Genomic DNA, 18,557 nt, shown 5'->3' on the forward strand with positions numbered 1-18,557 from the left:
TTTGGAGCAGAGAAAGGTTTATTGCAGGGCCCAGCAAGAATGGGCCGCTTGCGTTCAGAAGACCCAAACTCCCAGACGGTTTTCAGGGAAGAGTTTTTAAAGGCAACATCTGGGGTGATGGCTGTGGGGTGTGTCACGTTCTCCTAATTGGGTGGTGGTGAGGTAACAGTGGTGTTCCAGGAATGTCAATCATCAACTTTCTGGTTCCAACCAGTCTGGGGTCTCAGCAAGTAGTCACCATGCTCCACCTGGGTGGTAGGGTTGGGGGAGGTCTTAGTTCCTATAAAACAACCCAAAGATCTATGTCAGATTGTGATGTATATCCCTTGAGGAGGAACTAGGACTCTGTTTCATGGCTGAACTGTTGTTTTTGACTGCTTTTCCTTTGCTTCTGCATTCCTTCACTTCTCTAATTAATAACTGCTTGAATCTGGTCTTTGGAACGCAGGGAAGGTGGAGGAGACTAAAGCCTTTTCCTACAAAAAGAAGTGGGGGAGGGGAATTCCCTGGTGGTCCAGTGGTTAGGACCTTGTGCTTCCCCTTCCCCTGCAGGGGGCATGGGTTTGATCCCTGGTCGGGCGGGGGGTGGGGGGAGGGAAAGGCTTTTGTACCCTGGCAGTTTCAATCCCCCTTTTCTCTGATGCTCCTCAATCTTTAGGGGAACAGGTACAGGACAAGAAAGGGAGGGAATAAAGTTTTGGATACAGAGGTTAACCATAAACTCGGCAGGGGAACTCGGTTTTGGGGGACTAGGTTTCAGTAGGTTAGTTCACTTTAATACCTGTCCTGGGAGTTCCCTGGTGGCCTAATGGTTAGGATTCCAGGCTTTCACTGCTGGGGCCCGGGTTCAATCCCTGGTTGTGGAACTGAGATCCCACAAGCCACGCGGCCAAAACAAAAACAAAAATAAAACAAAACAGGGCTTCCCTGGTGGCGCAGTGGTTGAGAGTCTACCTGCCGATGCAGGGGACACGGGTTCGTGCCCCGGTCCGGGAGGATCCCACATGCCGCGGCTGGGCCCGTGAGCCATGTCCGCTGAGCCTGCGCGTCCGGAGCCTGTGCTCCGCAACAGGAGAGGCCACAGCAGTGAGAGGCCCGCGTACCGCAAAAAATTAAAACAAAACAAAAAAACCTGTCCTGGTGTTACCCGAAAACTGGGTCTCCTCTTGGTGGATGTCGAGCCATAAGATACAACCAAGCCAAAGATAAGAAGAAGGAAGGATTTATTACTTGTATCAAGTAAAGAGAACACCAGGGATCTTTCTCAAAGTAGTGTTTCCAAACAGCAAAATTGGGAAAGTTTTAACCTAAGGGTACGTGCATGTTGTTGAAGGGGCTTGAGCAGTGGACAGTCCAAGCTTTAGTTGATTGAAGTCAGGAGGGTCAGAAAAGGTCAACATCATCATCCCTTAGGTTCCAGTTGATCTGGTGATTGAGCACTTGAGGAGAGACTTAAATTCTGCAAAATAGCTCAAGGCAGTGCTTTACGCTAGTCTTTACCATTGAAGTAGAACTGGGAGTCTACAACTGATTTGTTATCTTTGCCATTGTTAATTCTCTTGCCTGATAGGTTTGTCCTTTTGTTCCCTTAAGATCATTATTACAGTAAGTCCCCTACATATGAACAAGTTCCATTTGAGAGTGCATTCGTAAGTCCAATTTGTTCATAAGTCCAACAAAGTTAGCCTAGGTACCCAACTAACACAATCATCTATATAGTGCTGTACTGTAATAGGTTTATAATACTTTTCACACAAATAATACATAAAAAACAAACAAAAAATTAAAAAAACATTTTTAATCTTACAGTACAGTACCTTGAAAAGTACAGTAGTACAGTACAACAGCTGGCACACAGGCTGGCACTGAATGAACAGACAAGAAGAGTTACTGAGGGGCTTCCCTGGTGGCACAGTGGTTAAGAATCTGCCTGCCAATGCAAGGGACATGGGTTCGAGCCCTGGTCCGGGAAGATCCCACATGCCACGGAGCAGCTAAGCCCGCAAGCCACAACTACTGAAGCCCGCGGGCCTAGAGCCCACGCTCGGCAACAAGAGAAGCCACCGCAGTGAGAAGCCCGCACACCGGAACAAAGAGCAGCCCCTGCTCAATGCAACTAGAGAAAGCCTGCGTGCAGCAACGAAGACCCAACACAGCCAAAAATAAATAAATAAAATAAATAAATTTATTTTTTAAAAAAGAAGAGTTACTGACTGGAGGAGGGAGTGGAGGTGAGCGATGGTAGAGCTGCAGGGTCATCAGCAATAGGAGACAGAGGGCGAGCTGCCATTTCACTCATGCCGGATGTTGATGGCACAGGTTCTGGCTCCCTGCTGGAACTGAAACAGGAGAGAAGGGGGCAGGGCACCATCTTTAAAAGAATGACATAGCCCAGGGACACGACATAAACTAATTAGAACAGGTCCAAGATGGCGGACAAGCTGACTTCCACTAGACCTTGAGCTTCTGAATAGACCCATTGTAACACACCCACGGGTGCCATGACAGTTCCAAGGCCAACCATAAAGGTCAAAAAGGGGGCGGTGGCCCAATTCCTGGAAATATCCGCCCCTTCCCCAAAATCCTTGGAATAGTCCTCCCTTTCATTAGCCTATGAAATTACCCACCCCTATAACAACTGACAACCCTGTACCCTGGGGGCCGCTCTCACCTTCTGAGATGGCCCACACTCTGTCTGTGGAGTGTGTTTCTCTCTAAATAAATCCACTTCTTACCTATCACTTTGTTTCTCACTGAATTCTTTCTGCCATGAGACATCAAGACATCATGCAACAGACTAGCAAATTTAGCAGATGTTGACATTTTGCCCTATTGACTCAGGTTTTCTTTATAGAGGTAAAATGCCTCAGGAAAAAGGTGGGAAGATTTGTCTACAAAGCTATTTCTCCTTCCAGCCCTCTATTCACTTCTCAATCCATTGCAATGTGAATTCTGCCCCCACCACTCTATTACTCCATTGAAATCATTTAGGACTTTTAAAATGAATGTTACCAAACTAAACTTAGGTCTTCTGGCCAAATGTGCAGCAAATTCAATCTACCAACACCAGGATGTGGTGAAGGAAAATACAGCATTTATTGCAGGGCACCAAATGAGGGAGTGGGAGACAAGCTGCAGATCCACTCTCCAACTTGGTCTTTGAGTTTGGGGTGTTTTAAAGGGGAAGACCAAAGAGGCTGGGATTAAACACTGTCTTGTGACATTTCACATTTTGATTAAGAACACTGGTTCTGGGCTTCCCTGGTGGCGCAGTGGTTGAGAGTCCGCCTGCCGATGCAGGGGATGTGGGTTCGTGCCCCGGCCCGGAAGGATCCCACATGCCGCAGAGCGGCTGGGCCCGTGAGCCATGGCCGCTGAGCCTGCGCGTCTGGGGCCACAACAGTGAGAGGCCCGGGTACCGCAAAAAAAAAAAAAAAAAAAAAAAGAACACTGGTTCTTAATCATAGTTCCGAGAGTCAGAATGTCTCTGGTTTACATTCTGTGGCCAGGGTCTATTAGCTCATCTTGCCCTGGAGAAACAATCTGAGTTTGTACGTTAATGGTGATGTCTATAATAGCAATTTTAGTACATTAACGATGTTATTGACCACAGCAATTTTAATCATCTGACTCTGGTTGATTACTGTTCAGTAAACAAGGAATTGAGCTCAGAGGGGACAAGAAAGGGAATGAAGTTTTGGATAGAGAGATTAATCATAAATTGAGTAAGGAACTCGGTTTTAGGGGGACTTGGTTTCAGATCATTCATGACTTTCATTTAAAATGCAGATGCTGTCCAGGGTTCAATCCCCAGACCACTGCCCTTTGAAAACAATGCTATACCAGTGTTTTTCAAATTTGGGTCATCAAATCGATTTAGTGTGTCACTACTGGCATTAAAAAAAAAAAAAGATATAGGGAATTCCCTGGCAGTCCAGTGGTTAGGACTTGGCACTTCCATTGCCAGGGCCTGGGTTCAATCCCTGGTCGGGGAACTAAGATCCCACAAGCCATGTGGTACCACCAAAAAAACCCCCCAAAACAGGGACTTCCTTGGAGGTCCAGTGTAAGACTTTGCCTTCCAATGCAGGGGGTGCGGGTTCAATCCCTGGTCCGGGACCTAAGATCCCACATGCCTTGTGGCCAGAAAACCAAAACCTAAAAAGAAGCAATATCGTAACAAATTCGATAAAGACTTAAAAAAAAAAAGGTCCACATTAAAAAAAAAAAAATCTTAAAAAGCAAAATAAATAAATAAAAACCACTGAAGAGTATACTTAAAAAAAACAAAAAAAAAATACATGAACAAGATTTCTTTAATAGCTGGAAATTTTACATCATCTTATTTCCGTTCTTCTTCCTTCATAAGATAAAATGGAACATATATATATATGCACCCACATGTAAAAATATATAGGTAATTAATACATATGTGTATATATCTATTTTTTTTACTAAAGGCTAAATACTTCTCTGCAATAAAAATATGTATAAAAGTTGAAATTAAATTTTTATGTACTTTCTGTGACCATAAATCTCTAGTGTTAAAATATTTCTTCAATTATCAGTATACAACTGATCGAATAAACATAGTATACATTTTGATTACTAAACATAAAAATTAAAATTGTATTAGAGATGCAATTCTTAATGAGACTGAGGATTAGATTTTCAATTAATCCATATATCCATTAATATCGCTACTGCTAGAATGAGACAGGTTCAGCATCAATTCTATTCCTATTTTTCGTGTTTATAGATATAAGAGCTGACAACCTCTGTTTACATAAACAAGCAGATTCCCATTTAGAAATCAGTTCAACTCAATTCTTTCAACGACTTCAAAGTTCTATGCCAAATCACATGGTGATCTCTTAACAATTACTTTTTTTGTTGTTGTTTTGTTTTGGCCGTGTTGTGCGGCTTGCGGTATCTCAGTTCCCTGACCAGGGATTAAACCTGGGCCTCCACAGTGAAAGTGCCGAATCCTAACCACGGAATTCCCCAATTACTTTTTTGATTTAAATTTTCAATTAATTTTAAAGTCACAAAATTAAGCCGCCCATCTCTAGACGCCACTAGGAAACCTGCTCAAAGTGGCAGATCACGAGGGCAGTACAACAAACTACTTCTGGGGCGGGAAGACGTTTCCCACGTCTAACGGTGAGGAAAGTCTGCAATGCACATCACAGCCTTCAACGCCTCTAGGCTGCCAGCGCTCTCAAGGCGCCTCATCTGCGCGGTGATTTCGTCCCGGTCACGAAAATGCGCAGCGTCCACCCTGAAATGAAGTGAGTCCTAGAGGCAATCCAACGAGTAATCTCACCTCCTCCGCCTTCACGTGGCTCGGTCTGTATCTACCCAGCCCCGAGGCCCCGCCCACCTCTGTCTGCCCTCCCGACCTTAAAGCGGGCTTAGAGCGCGCCTTCCCTTGGCAGGCGGTGTACTCACTGAGAATCTTCACTATTTGAAGGTTAGAGGGCCAGTGAGCAACTCGCGCGAGACGCAGACAGTATTCTCGCGAGAAGCCTGGGAGGCGGCAGTGATGGCGGCGGCGGGAACCGTACCCGGCCCGGGAGTGAATGCAGGACCCGGCCCGGCAGTGGCTGCAAATGCAACACCGGCAGAAGAAGGGGAAACGAAGCCGGTAGTAGCGGTAGCAGCCGCTCCGGCCGGGGAGGGGACGTCTGCTGCTCCAGCCGCGGAGCCTGGCTCTGGAGAGGCCGAAAGCGGGTGAGACGTCCTGCAGCCCGAGGAGGACAGAGGGAGGGAGGGGGACGGGGGGGAGGGGAGGGGAGGGAGGCCCGCCCCTCTCGGAATCCCGCGGCTCCCGGGAGCACTCCGGCCCGCCCCTTCCGAACCCAGGCCCTGCGGCCAGCCGCTCGCCCTGCTCCCTCCCGGATCTTAGTCCCGCTCGCCGCTTGGCCTGTCCCCTCTGAACTGTATCTCGGGCTACGCCTCTTTCGCATCTTTTAGGCCAAGTTTCTCCTCCTACCTCCCGGCCCTTGCACACCAGCAGGGTGCGGATAGGTCACTTTCTAGCAGGAACCCTTCAAAAATCCCAGAGAGGAAACCACTTTGCGCTGCCAGACTGGTGGAAGTAATGGTCCCTCTGAAAACAGAGCGGAAAAGCTGCATCTCTTCGAACCTCCCCCAGGACCAGTTCCATCCCCTGTAGACTTGTCTGTAAGGGCCGATTAGGTTTCCTTGATGCGCCATGGGCTTATCTTGGCCGCATTCTTCCTAATGCTGGGCATCCAGTCTGAGAAAAGTCTTTGCTGAAAAAAGTAGGAGTGTGAAGTTCAGCTGTACTTTGATCATTATCTTTGGGAATAGGCGTTTTCAGGTGTGTTTCTCTTGAAAATTCTTCTTTCTGAGTGCTTTCCTTATTTTACAGGGATGCAAACTCAGTTGATGTAAGTGGTGGCTTGGAGACAGAATCCTCTAATGGAAAGGATACACTAGTAAGTATTTGTTTTGGATGTTTGCAAAGCAAAATAGGGTTGGTTTTTAAGCGAATCAGAAATACAGTCAGGTCAACTAACTTGATTCTCTCATGGTTCTGTGGACACAGGAAGGTGCTGGGGATACTTCAGAGGTGATGGATACTCAGGCGGGCTCCGTGGATGAAGAGAATGGTCGCCAGTTGGGAGAGGTGGAGCTGCAGTGTGGAATATGTACCAAATGGTTCACAGCAGACACCTTTGGCATAGATACCTCGTGAGTATTTTTCGTAGACTTTGTAAGAATCACTTTGTAAATGTTAGATCTCAACACGTCCAACAGTTGAATAGTCACTGTCTAGGCAAACGTAGATGCGTAGTGTTTCCTGTGTCTCCTGACCCCTGTTCAGTGAGTAGTAGGATTTGAATCAGGAATTGTTTTAATAGCCTGAGCATGTCTTCTCTCTACTAAGGGCAAGCCCTTAACAGGTATAATGATAGTTATTATCCCTGTGTTTGCACTTAGGGCCTGGACGGGAGACAAACCATGTAATTACAAAGCATTAAATAAACAAATTTGAGACAATGTCATTTAAACCTTGTATTGGGTATTGTGGATTTGGGAGAAAGGGTTGGTGTATATGGTGGAAAAAGCCTGATGTCAAAAATTTGAGATGGCCAGTCCTCTTCATGCCTGAGCCATCCTTTTTTTCCTTTTGGTTTCTAATTCACTCCCTTTACTTGTCCTGAATTCTCTCCTCAGCAAAACCAATTTCCAGTCTTTAAACCTCGTCTAGTGAATTAAAACCATTTTATGAACGATTGAGAATGAAAGGCGCCTTTACTTATTCTGAGTATTCGGTCAACAGCTAGCAAGGCAGCATTACTGACTCACTGTCTATGGAAATAACTATACTGCTGCCTCTCTGGGGTGTTCTTTATGGTCCATATTATACAAATAAATTTAGATAAGACTGTCTCAGAATAGGGCTGTGTTGTTAATTCTGAAATTAATCCCCCTTGGATGGGTTTGTGAAGAAATAACCTTCCTTTATAATTTGATGACTGCTTTCTAGTTAAAAAGTTAAAGAAATACTAATGTTTTTATTAATATGTGACTGGTGAGGAAGGATAGAATGTTTAAAAAAGAAAGAAAATTACTGAAGGATCAGGAAGAAGTGATCTCGGTAGAAAGACCTATAGGGAAAATATATAAGCTGGTCAGTTAGACCTAAAATTGGGCCACTTTTGCCAAGGAGAATTTGTTTGGATAAACAGGGTTTAGGAAAGGAAATTTATCAGAGTGATAATGTGGAACAATCCAGCAATGAATCAAACCACCGTTCAGAGGTTTGGTAGAGACCAGTTTGTACCTGAATTTGAGAAGTTATACCTAAAACCCAGCAGGTGGGACAGATTATCGTTTATGGCTGAGATGGAGGAAGTGAGTGAGCTAGCCGGGTATGAAAAAGGCTGCTCTAAACACTTGATTGTGTTTGAATTAGGTAACTATATACCTGCCTATCTCTTCTGTAAGTGAGCTTATCACAATGGACTGTTTAATGGAAGGGGCTCTAGAGAGAGGTAAAGGTAAGGGAACTCGATCTTAACAGTCCTAAGGATATTTCTTAATTCCTTGAGTGGTGGCAGTAGACACACATTTGGGAGCATCTCTTTAAGGATACCTTAAACCAGTTTCAGCAAAGTCCAAGATAAACCTGCCTTTATTTTGATTGCTTCTCTTCCAACTTAAACCAGTCTTTTGTTTTTCTTTTACTTTCTCCTTTTCAGGACCAAGCTCTCCCTATACTTTTCCAGTCACCCAGTACAGCCACGACACTTCTCTAATGCATGGTTCCTGTTAGCCCTCAGTCTCTCCCTCCACCAGTTTCTTCCTCTCTGCCTTCAAACAGGCCTTCTCTTGCCCCCAGCTCACCTCTTAGGAGATTTCCTCTATGATACAAGCAGTCTTAGTGGTTAGGACTCTTTTTATTTCATGCCCGCCCCCGTCAAATCAGCTACCAAGCTTGACCAATTTTTTTTCTTCTTGTGCACTTGCTTGTCCTTTCCATTTTTATTGTTTCACTCGAGGTGAGGTTTTTTTTTTTAACCTTCTGCTGGAATGGCTACAGAAGCTTCTTCCATATTCCCGTTTCTAATCTCTTCTTCCCTTCAGACCCATCCTATCACTAAACTTACTGCTTTCACAAGGTGGCTTCCCCTTCAAGATGTTCCTGTTACCCACAGAGAAGATCCACTTCCACGGGCATGTAAGGCCTCTTGTACTTCTTACCTTTCAAGCCTTATCTTTTACCATACCCCCGACAACTCCCCTCCCCTGGCCAAACTTGTGTACACCAGTTTGCCACTTTGCCTCCTAGTTTGCACTTTCTCATCTCTACACAAAATAGTTTGCCTCTAGAAAAGAAAACCAACTCATCTTTCCAAATCCTAATTTGTGTCCTCAAAAAATCTTCCCTAACTCTTAAATCTGAAGTTACTACTTGGGTCCTTTAAACTCTTAAATAAGACTAACTGTCATCTGTAGGATTCATTTGGTAATGAGGCAGGTCATGTTTTGTGACTTCTGTGTTGTTCTTGAATAACTATTTACATTTTAAAATTAATCTTTTTATACCTGTCTGCCCTTTCCAACAATGGTATTGGCACTTTACAAAGATACTTGAACATAATATAAATACAGATATTTAAATGTAAAGATATTTAAAGAGACTACTTTGTCTTCTTCCACAAGTCGCCTGGTATACTGTTTTAGGTGCTTACAAACTATAATAAACTAGTTGGATAGGGCTCAGGTCAGAACCTTGCAGATGCCGAATTATCAACTATAGTGGATAATGTCTTACTAAATTTTTGTGACAGAAAAATCCAGGTATTTGTAAAAATATGAGCCCTGTTTTGGTGACCTTTTTTTTGACCCTGCTGCGCAGCATGTGGGATTTTAGTTCCCCGACCAGGGACTGAACCTGTGCCCCCTGCAATGGAAGCGTGGAACCCTAACCACTGGACCGCCAGGGAATTCCCTTGGTGACCTTTTTAAGTTTTAAGAGTATATTAATACATTAGCGTTATTATGTAACTTTCACTGAGGGAGAGGATCCCCGTTGATTTACTTCTCATAAGTGTGTGTTCAGAACTTCACTAATTTGCACAATTTGGCTGTTCTCCAGATCCTGTCTACCTTTCATGACCAACTACAGTTTCCACTGCAATGTATGCCATCATAGTGGGAATACCTACTTCCTCCGGAAGCAAGCAAGTAAGGACAAACTCCGGAGTACTGCAAAGTGACTGTCCTCTGGTTAGCTGGCAAAGAAAAGGGATTTGGGCTCAGCCGAATCAGGAAACCTTTGCTTGGTAGCTGGTAGAAGTTACCTTGGGGCTTAGCTCTGAATAATTGCTATTGTCCATTTCAGATCAAATGATGACTCTATTCTTTGCTGCTGTGGTTGTTAATCTGTGGACCACCTAGTTAAATATTCTTTTGGTAACAGGGATATATTACTACAGGTAACTTTTTCTTCCTTTTTGTTTTTATAGACTTGAAAGAAATGTGCCTTAGTGCTTTGGCCAACCTAACCTGGCAGTCCCGAACACAGGATGAACATCCGAAAACCATGTTCTCCAAAGATAAGGTAGAGATAGAATTATTGTAATTGCAATTATGCCGGAGAATCAGGAGGAACTTCTAAATACAGTGGACCCTTGAACAGCATGGGTTTGAACTTCACTGGTCCATTTATATGCAGGTTTCTTTCACTAAGTACATCCTACAGTACTACACATTTCAAGGTTGGTTGAATCCTTGGATGTAGAACGACGAATACAGAGGGCTGACTGTAAACTTACATGAGGATTTTTGACTGTGTAGACAGTCGGTGCCCCTAATCCCAGAGTTGTTCAAGGGTCAACTGTACAGTCTAACAATAAGTTCTTTCCCCCCAATTTTTATGAATATATGACTAATTCAGTGGTTACTTTGTTCTCATTTCATGTGATTTACTAACTTCCTAGTGTGTGCTCATTGTGTCATTGGCTTAGCTATTAGAAGGATGAATCCTTATATTAAAAAAGAGTGTATTTAAAAAAAAAAGATAAATCCTTAAATAGTTTTGATTGGCTTTATAGAAACAAACAACTGTCTGTCCCACAGTTAATAATCAGACCTTGAGGTGAACCTTCTCAGCTTAGTTTGAGCTGTTTTTATGGATGCCAATCACAGATTTTGTCAGGGGAAAAGGCCAGTTTATTAAAAAGATTCATCCTTTATTGTTAAACTGGAAAACCGCATGGCTGAAGTCAGGACTCAGAATTAGATGATCAGCCCGTCCGTGAGTCTTTCCTCCTGTGACTCACGGGAACAAAATATGACTTAAGTAAATTGTACAACTTTGGAGTTTACGCTGTGACCTGGTATACACGCATATGTGCCCGCTCTCATTTAAAACTGAGGCCCTCTCTGATCTTTTCCCTCTGCGTGCCGATATTTTCTATTCTAGTCAACGCTAGTATGCACCTACAAAGTTGATTTTATAGCCTGCTAATTGACTGCAGCCTACAGTTTGAAAGACACTGGTTGGGGAATTCCCTGGCCGTCCAGTGGTCAGGACTTGGAGCTTCCATTGCAGGGGCCACGCTTCCACTGCAGGGAGCACGGGTTCAATCCCTGGTTGAGGAGTTAAGATCCTGCAAGCCGTGCGGCCAGGCCCCCCCAAAAAAAAGAAAGACACTGGTTGGTGTAGGGTATTTAGTGAGACGAATATATTCAGGATCAGACTGACCAGGGCCTTTTCTATTAAACAGAGAGGTTAGACTTAACCCTGTAAGCCGGAGGAGTCAGCAGAGGGTCCCCTCCCCACGCCCAACCCCCCCCCAACCTTTTTTCCTACATTAAAAAGAATGCATTTAAATAGAGGTGTGTTGTGATTAGGTTTGCCTCTTATTTTTTTCTCTAAATTGTTATTCTGAATTTTTCAAATATATAGAAAAATTCAGATAGTACAATGAACATCTGTTTATTCTTTATCTAGATTTGCCAGCTGTTACTATTTTGCTGTGTTTGCTTTATCTCCCCATATCTATATATTCCCCCTAAGCTTATGTGAGACTAAATTGTAGATATTACACTTTACCCAATATACTCTCATAACCACAGTGTAGTGATCATACTGAAAAAACTTAATGTTGATGCAATACAACTATCTTATATATACAGATTATATTTTTGTGTATTGAGTGTACATTTTCTCAGTATTTTTATTGTCTAAATAATATCCGTCATAGCTTTTTCTTCTATCCAGGACCTGATCAAGGATCACACATTAAAATTAGTTGTAATGTCTCTTTTATCTCTAGAATAGTTCCTTTATTTTACTTTGTTATTTTAGTCTGCTATAACATTTGAAATTTTGAAGAGCCTAGACCGTTATTTGCCATGATGCTCCTCAATTTGCATTTATCTGATTATTTCCTTATGATTAGGTTCGGGTTAAACATTTTTGGCAAGAATATTATGTAGATAGTGTGTGTTTTTCTGTGTATCACATCAGGAGACATAAGATATTGCTTTGTTTTATTATTAGTGATCCTAAATTTGACTACTTGGGTAAAGAGGTTATTTATTAGTCGTCCTGAATTTAACTGCTTGATGTTTCCATTGTAAAGAGACCCCTTTTTCTTTGTAATTATTAAGTAATTTATCCTTTCAAGCAGTGGTTGTAGCAGCCATTGACTGTCCTAGCCTGAAGCAGTTAATAGAATGGTCATTGTAAACAGAATACATTTACTGGTTTACAGTTCTTCTGTAAAGAAGAGTCCTCCCCCCCACCGTTGTTGTTGTTGTTTTTAATTTTAAGAATCACTGATTTTTATAGTCCATTATGGGATTTCTGGATTTCTGATGCTCAGATTTGACCAGTGTAGACCCATCCCGGCTGACTCCTGACACTTTTTGATATGTCCCTCTTCAGTCTTTGAACTCTTCCTTACTTTCTGGAACAACAAAACATCCCAGTCTTCCCTTGTGCTTTGCCTGATTCAGCCTGGTTCCTTTTAGTAAAGATTTGGTGTTCACGGAACTGATTCTGGTGGAAGGTGTTAGCGGCGGACAAACTCTGGTGGGCTGGGGGAGGTGGCCTAGGATGGGGGGAGGTTGGTGCCAGAGGATCAAGCTCAGAGATTGTTGTGGTCGTGCAGGCAGGGACTGGCGAGGACCACAGTCAAAGCAGTGGGGGTGGAAAGAGCCCTGATTGGTGAAAGGTTTCTGAAACTTAAAAATTCATTTAGTGGGACTTCCCTGGTGGTCCAGTGGTTAAGTATCTGCTGTTCCAGTTCAGGGAACACGGGTTTGATCCCTGGTTGGGGAACTAAGATCCCACATGCCGCTAGACTACTGAGCCCTCACACTCTTGAGCCCGCGCCAAAACTAGAGAGAAGCCCGCACGCGGCAACTAAGACCCGACACAGCCAAATAAATAAATAAATAAATATTTTTAAAAAATTCACTTGGTGACCATTTAGATGCGCAGGTTGTACGAGAAGAACAAGAGTGACTCCGTGTGTCAAGCCTGTGACTCTGGGTGATGGGCGATTCTGAGTGTTAAGAGCAGATTTATGAGGTGAGGTACAGAGTTCAGTCTCGGTCAGGAGAAGTCTGAGGTGCCTGCGGGGTTTCCAGGTGGAGATGTCTCTGGTGGGAAGGAACAGGAGCTCAGGAGAGAGAGTACCTGGGAGTCATCTTACAGAGTTAGGGCAGGTCTTTTCCCTTTAACTGGATTATGAGTCCTATGTGACTAAGAGTTGTATATACTTGTTTGAATCAGAATCTTTTTTTTTTTTTTTTTTTTTGGCTGCGCCTTGCTGCATGCCGGCTCTTAGTTCCCCGACCAGGGATCGAAGCCGTGCCCCCTGCAGTGGAAGCGCGGAGTCTTAACCACTGGACCACCAGGGAAGTCCTTGTATATGTATACTTGTTTGAAATTCCCCACAACCTATATGTTGTTCGCATGCAATTATGTATTTGTTCAGTTATTAAAAGGCAAAACATGAATTTGTCTTTTGATTCTGACAAGGTCTTTGAAAATGCTGCGGTTTTTTTTTTGTGAATATAATTTTGAAAGCAACTATAAAAGCTTTAGTATATTTTGTTTTAAAAATTAGGATATCATACCATTTATTGATAAATATTGGGAGTGCATGACGACCAGACAGAGACCTGGGAAAATGACCTGGCCAAATAACATTGTTAAAACGATGGTAAGTAGGCTAAAATTGACTAGACTCAACATTTAGAAAACCAGTGTTCCTTGTAAGAATTTATATATATATATATGTGTGTATATATATTTTTTTGGTCACACTGAAATAATGTGATGACTGAGAAAATGAGAACAACCTAGTATTAAATCTTGGAGCGCAATTGTAAATTTTAATAGTTTTCACACAAAATCAGTAAATTGCACATTGTGTCTTAAATGAAGACATGGCAGTTTTATGTACGATGCTGAAACCTTTGTCCAGTGCACTTTGGCAAGTATAATTTTTTATATTGAAATTGGAGACAATTGTTTTCTTTGATTAAAAAAAAAAACTCTGAACATTATTGTCCTTAGAATTAGAGAGAGCACCTGGGGAGAAGTCAGCACAAGCTGTTAACAGTATGTATCTCTGTGAGATGCAGGGATGGGTGAGGGTTATGAAGGACAGTGGCTCTCATTTTTTTAAGTTTCTCTATTGTTTGAATTTTTTGATGGTCATGCATTAATTTTCTAATCAGGGAAAAATAATACTGTTGTGTGTTGGGTTTCTTTCTGGTGGGGGGCGGGCTTTGGGATTTGGAGATTACACCTAGGGATTGGAGTTAGCGGTTCATCATCCATTCATTTTAAGTATAAAATTTCCAGTAATACTAAAATGCTGTTTCCTTTTAGAGTAAAGAAAGAGATGTATTCTTAGTAAAGGAACACCCCGATCCTGGGAGTAAGGACCCAGAAGAAGATTACCCCAAATTTGGCCTTCTGGATCAGGTACATTAATATGCTTCATAATCCCCTTTTGATTTTTAAGCCGTGGGGACAGAGAGAATCAGGCTTTGTTGACATTTGTATGTTTGCCATGTACAAATGCCCATAGCATGGTGGGTTCCAAATAAATGGTTCTTACTACACATGGAAAGAAAGAACACTCACCTTAAACCAGGAGACTGGTGTTTTAGTTCTGGCCCTTCCCTAAAATGTTATGACTCAATGCGTGTCATTTTTATCTTTTTTAACTTCCATTTCCTCACTTGTAACACAAATATGCCATTCCAAGTTATTTCTCCTTTTCTTTCCATCTCAAATTTTGCTCTAAAAACATTTGTTAGTGTGAAGAAAAATTTGCCGTGAAGAAGAATTTGTGTTGTGTATCTAGCATAATATGAGGAAAAAGAAAACTTCCCCTCTTTGTTTAAATGGCAGGTGTCACATTCAGCATCTCAGGAGGTCAAATCTTTCAGCTGTGCCTTAAAATGTTTGATTTGCCCACATTGAACATTTAAGATTTCATATAGAAATTCAGATTTCTGCCTTTTCTTGTAAAATGCGAAGCTCTGACTACACTGGGTCTGGTTCCCACAGGGAGGTGCGCCCTCGGCCCGGCCGTACCCCCCAGCACGGGTTGGTTGCCACTCATCCTCATTCTTAACCACTTGGAGCCTTACACTTGGCTGCGTCACTTGTGTTACTGGCTGATCCCTGAAGCATCTAAGTTTGGGACCTCTGCAGGTTTCAGATCTAGGTTGTCATTCAATTAGAATTTCTCCTGTTCTTTTGAGCATTGCCAGGTTGGTTTGATTAGATAGCCTCCCTTTATAATTGAATATTTTTCCCTCTAGGATCTTAGTAACATTGGTCCTGCTTATGACAACCAAAAACAAAGCAGTGCTGTGTCTACCAGTGGGAATCTAAATGGTAAGTGTTTCAGTGTCTCATTGATGAAATACTTGTAAGCTGTTGAATTCAGATGTGCCTAGAATTGGGCAGTCTTTGGGTTGACTCTTAACTGGATATTTACTAAGATGCTTTAAAGTCCAAATCTCAATTTTTAGGAGCTAGCCAAGGGTTTGACAGATGGTAGTAGGGGAGAACTTTTTGTCACTTTCCACTACAGTTTGGTCTTAAGTGAAACAGATTTAGCATAAAACAAGGTACAATTTTAAGGTCAGATTCGCTGTGTTTATATTAGACTCCCCATCTGTATGTTCATAACTAACACTTTAGATTCACTTGCTCTGCACTCTTCTTCCTTAATTCAGCTGTTATATAATACACTTCCTGCCCATCTTCTCATTTTTCTTGCCCTTAATCTTCAGCTTATTCACATGACAGCATTTCTGTGTTGATCACCCACTGTAGCATATTTTTCTCTCTAACCCATCTAAGAGCAGGAAAGCCCTTTGCTGCTAATGGTAATCTAATGAGAGTGGGTATAATGGGGAGGTAGCTAGCTATTCATCTGACACATGGTGTCATTACCTTGTCTTTTGGAGTGGTAGCATCTTAAATATGTAATCATTCCACTGTTACTAATATTCTAAGATGGGTGGGAAATAGCTAAGTGTATTGTTCATCTTTTTACATTATTTGTAAAAATTATGTAATTGTTAAATTACATAATTGTAATTTTTAATCTCCTTTTAATTGTTAACATTTGACAAATACATGGTGCCACTTCTGTTCTTACAGGTGGAGCCTCTTTTGGAGGTGAATTCCTCCTCTGTCTTCTTTCAGCCTCTCAGACTTAAGTATTTTGTGTTTTGGAAAATGCTTTTCGCTGAATTGTGGTAGAAGCTAAACCTAAGTTAAATTTTTAAAGCATTGTGGAGATGGTGGCAGTAGCACTCGATATGAAACAGTAGTTCCGGTTTAATGTTAGTAATTGGAAGCTTGTACGTTGTCATATTCTGCCTAACATGGCCAGCAGTCCCCTTTGTGTTGCTTGTTTTGTTCAAGATGGATCTAAAACTTCTCTCAAAATAATTGAAATGCAGATGCCAATAAAAACTTAATAGTTTTTTGATTAAGGTAACTCGAACTAGAGATGTTAATGTTGCAGCCGTTTAACATTAAGCCTTTTATGAGGACTAGGAATGACAACCTGGTATGTTCGTAAAAGGAAGTTCAGCACGAATCTGGTCCTGTCTACGCAGAATATGACCTGCCTTCAGTGTCTTCTTGATCCTCTTTTTTTTTTCTTCTTTTTTTTTTTTTGCGGTACGCGGGCCTCTCACTGTTGTGGCCTCTCCCATTGCGGAGCACAGGCTCCGGACGCGCAGGCTCAGTGGCCATGGCTCACAGGCCCAGCCGCTCCGTGGCATGTGGGATCTTTCCGGACTGGGGTACGAACCCGTGTCCCCTGCATCGGCAGGCGGACTCTCAACCACTGCGCCACCAGGGAAGCCCATTGATCCTCTTTTTATTGCAGCAGAACTGCTGATAATTTCCAAGCTTGCCCCAAATTAAGATACAGTACTTCATGCAGTTGTTTACATAAAGGTGTTTTCCTACAGTCCAGGGATATTTTCTGGAAGTTCGAAAAACAAACTGAGAGGAATGACAGAACTGGACAAATACTTGAGTACCTTTTTAGAAATATACAAGGTAGTATTCCTTGTGGCCCTTGTATGTAGCTCATTTTTTAAAAAATAAAATTTATAAATTCTCTATGGGTATTTTCTCTTAATTCCACAAGCCAGGTTAGTCTAACCTAAATTTGGGGCATTGGCACAATTTTAATAATTGTAAAGATCGCCTGCTAAATTTAAAGCCGCCTTTCCTGCTCGTGTCACAGACAACCATACTGGATGCCTAGCGGCACTGGACAGAACCACCTTTTTAGTACCTCTGTTTTTGTTTTCCACGTTTGGTGTACTTTTGTCTTGTTGGAAATTGAAGTCCAGTGCTTTAGCAGATGCTGTGCCTCTCTTATGCTTATGGAGTGTGCGCCATGTGGAGTTCAAGCACGCGCGCACCCCCCTTGTAGTGGGGATATTCTCTCCTTATGGGTGTGTGTATTCATTTGGGTGGAAAAGGGTTTTATCCATGCACTTGTTTCTAGCTGTGGGTGTTTGGAATCTGAACGAGTGAAAATGCATTTGTGTCACATCCTCGGAAAGTGTACTAGTAGTTGCAGTTCATTTAAGAAGTGAAGGTCTAAACTATAACACAGGTATCGTTAGTGCTAGGTTCACTGCACTTACTGCCAGAACCCAGAGTCCTGGGGTGGGAGCTGCTCGGCAGACTCGTTCTGAACCAGAGTGAAGCGCAGTCTGCTTTCAGGCAGGAAATCCTCCTGTGGTGTTACACAAATGCACGCTGGGAGTGTTAGCATCCCCATGGGGCATCTGTCACAGCTCATTGAAACTGATCTGCCTTTTCTTTAAAGGGGGAATTGCAGCGGGAAGCAGTGGAAAAGGAAGAGGAGCTAAGCGCAAACAGCAGGATGGCGGGGCCACAGGGACCACCAAGAAGGCCCGGAGGTGGGCAGAACACCCACCCCACTCACCACTGTTAGAGTGCCCTCTGCGGCTGGCAGAGTCCGTCAGCGGGGAAGGGCTCGGGTGTCTGAGGACGCAAGCCTGTCTCTTTTTCTCAAATCCTTAGCACTTTGAGGGGTAAATGAGCCCCAGACTAGGTGACCTGTTTTAGGAACTTGTTACTAAGTGAAACAGCCCTGGGGCAACAGCCCTGGGGCAGCACACCTGTGGTGATTTACCTGGGAGTAAAGTTCCATTAAGGCATCTTGAGGAAGAGTAGATGGACCAGAGAGAGTGAAACAGATACTGAATGTTAGCTCTTTTACATAAACTTTCTGCCTCTCCCCTCTGATGGCTGTTCCCTTCACTTTGCTCAGTACTGAGGTGGCGAAATCCAGGTCATTTCTTATTCAGCCTGGAAACAGGTAGTAAATGCTCATATCTTCTGAGTTTCTGTTCATTAGTTATAGTAATAAATATGCTAAAGGCAGCTGCCCTTGTTCCTCTGCACCCTTTCTCCTCTGTGGTCTACTGGCTCAGTTTCATAGGTATCCATACAGATTAAAGTAATTTTCATTTCC

At 42.8% G+C, this 18,557-nt stretch overlaps 1 protein-coding gene and 1 long non-coding RNA gene across 5 annotated transcripts in view; one reads left to right on the plus strand and one right to left on the minus strand.

The window, feature by feature from the left end:
* On the minus strand, positions 1–5,566 carry LOC113628877 (uncharacterized). 3 transcript variants are annotated; one of them, XR_003436285.1, is made up of 3 exons: positions 5,452–5,566; positions 2,215–2,339; positions 1–280 (listed from the first exon to the last, which is right to left on the minus strand). It is a non-coding gene; the product is annotated as an uncharacterized LOC113628877 (long non-coding RNA). The 3 variants fall into 3 exon arrangements; XR_003436287.1 differs by having other exon boundaries at positions 2,215–2,371; positions 5,452–5,562; XR_003436286.1 differs by lacking the exon at positions 5,452–5,566 and adding an exon at positions 5,327–5,362.
* Positions 5,516–18,557, plus strand: part of ASH2L (ASH2 like, histone lysine methyltransferase complex subunit) — a 27,639-nt gene continuing 14,597 nt past the window's right edge. Inside the window, exons 1-9 of one of the 2 annotated variants that reach the window (XM_027122847.1) lie at positions 5,516–5,733; positions 6,398–6,464; positions 6,569–6,720; positions 9,635–9,723; positions 10,005–10,099; positions 13,623–13,718; positions 14,393–14,488; positions 15,337–15,412; positions 17,886–17,979. In XM_027122847.1, coding sequence (XP_026978648.1) covers positions 5,546–5,733; positions 6,398–6,464; positions 6,569–6,720; positions 9,635–9,723; positions 10,005–10,099; positions 13,623–13,718; positions 14,393–14,488; positions 15,337–15,412; positions 17,886–17,979 — 953 coding nt within the window. In that variant the 5' untranslated portion in view covers positions 5,516–5,545. The remainder of the gene's footprint in view (positions 5,734–6,397; positions 6,465–6,568; positions 6,721–9,634; positions 9,724–10,004; positions 10,100–13,622; positions 13,719–14,392; positions 14,489–15,336; positions 15,413–17,885; positions 17,980–18,557) is intronic. The other variant, XM_027122848.1, reaches the window with a different exon arrangement.

The sequence above is a fragment of the Aethalodelphis obliquidens genome, unplaced genomic scaffold (genome assembly GCF_003676395.1).
Source record: "Aethalodelphis obliquidens isolate GAN/ISIS:26980383/991018 unplaced genomic scaffold, ASM367639v1 scaffold25, whole genome shotgun sequence".
NCBI classification, from domain to species: Eukaryota; Metazoa; Chordata; class Mammalia; order Artiodactyla; family Delphinidae; genus Aethalodelphis; species Aethalodelphis obliquidens.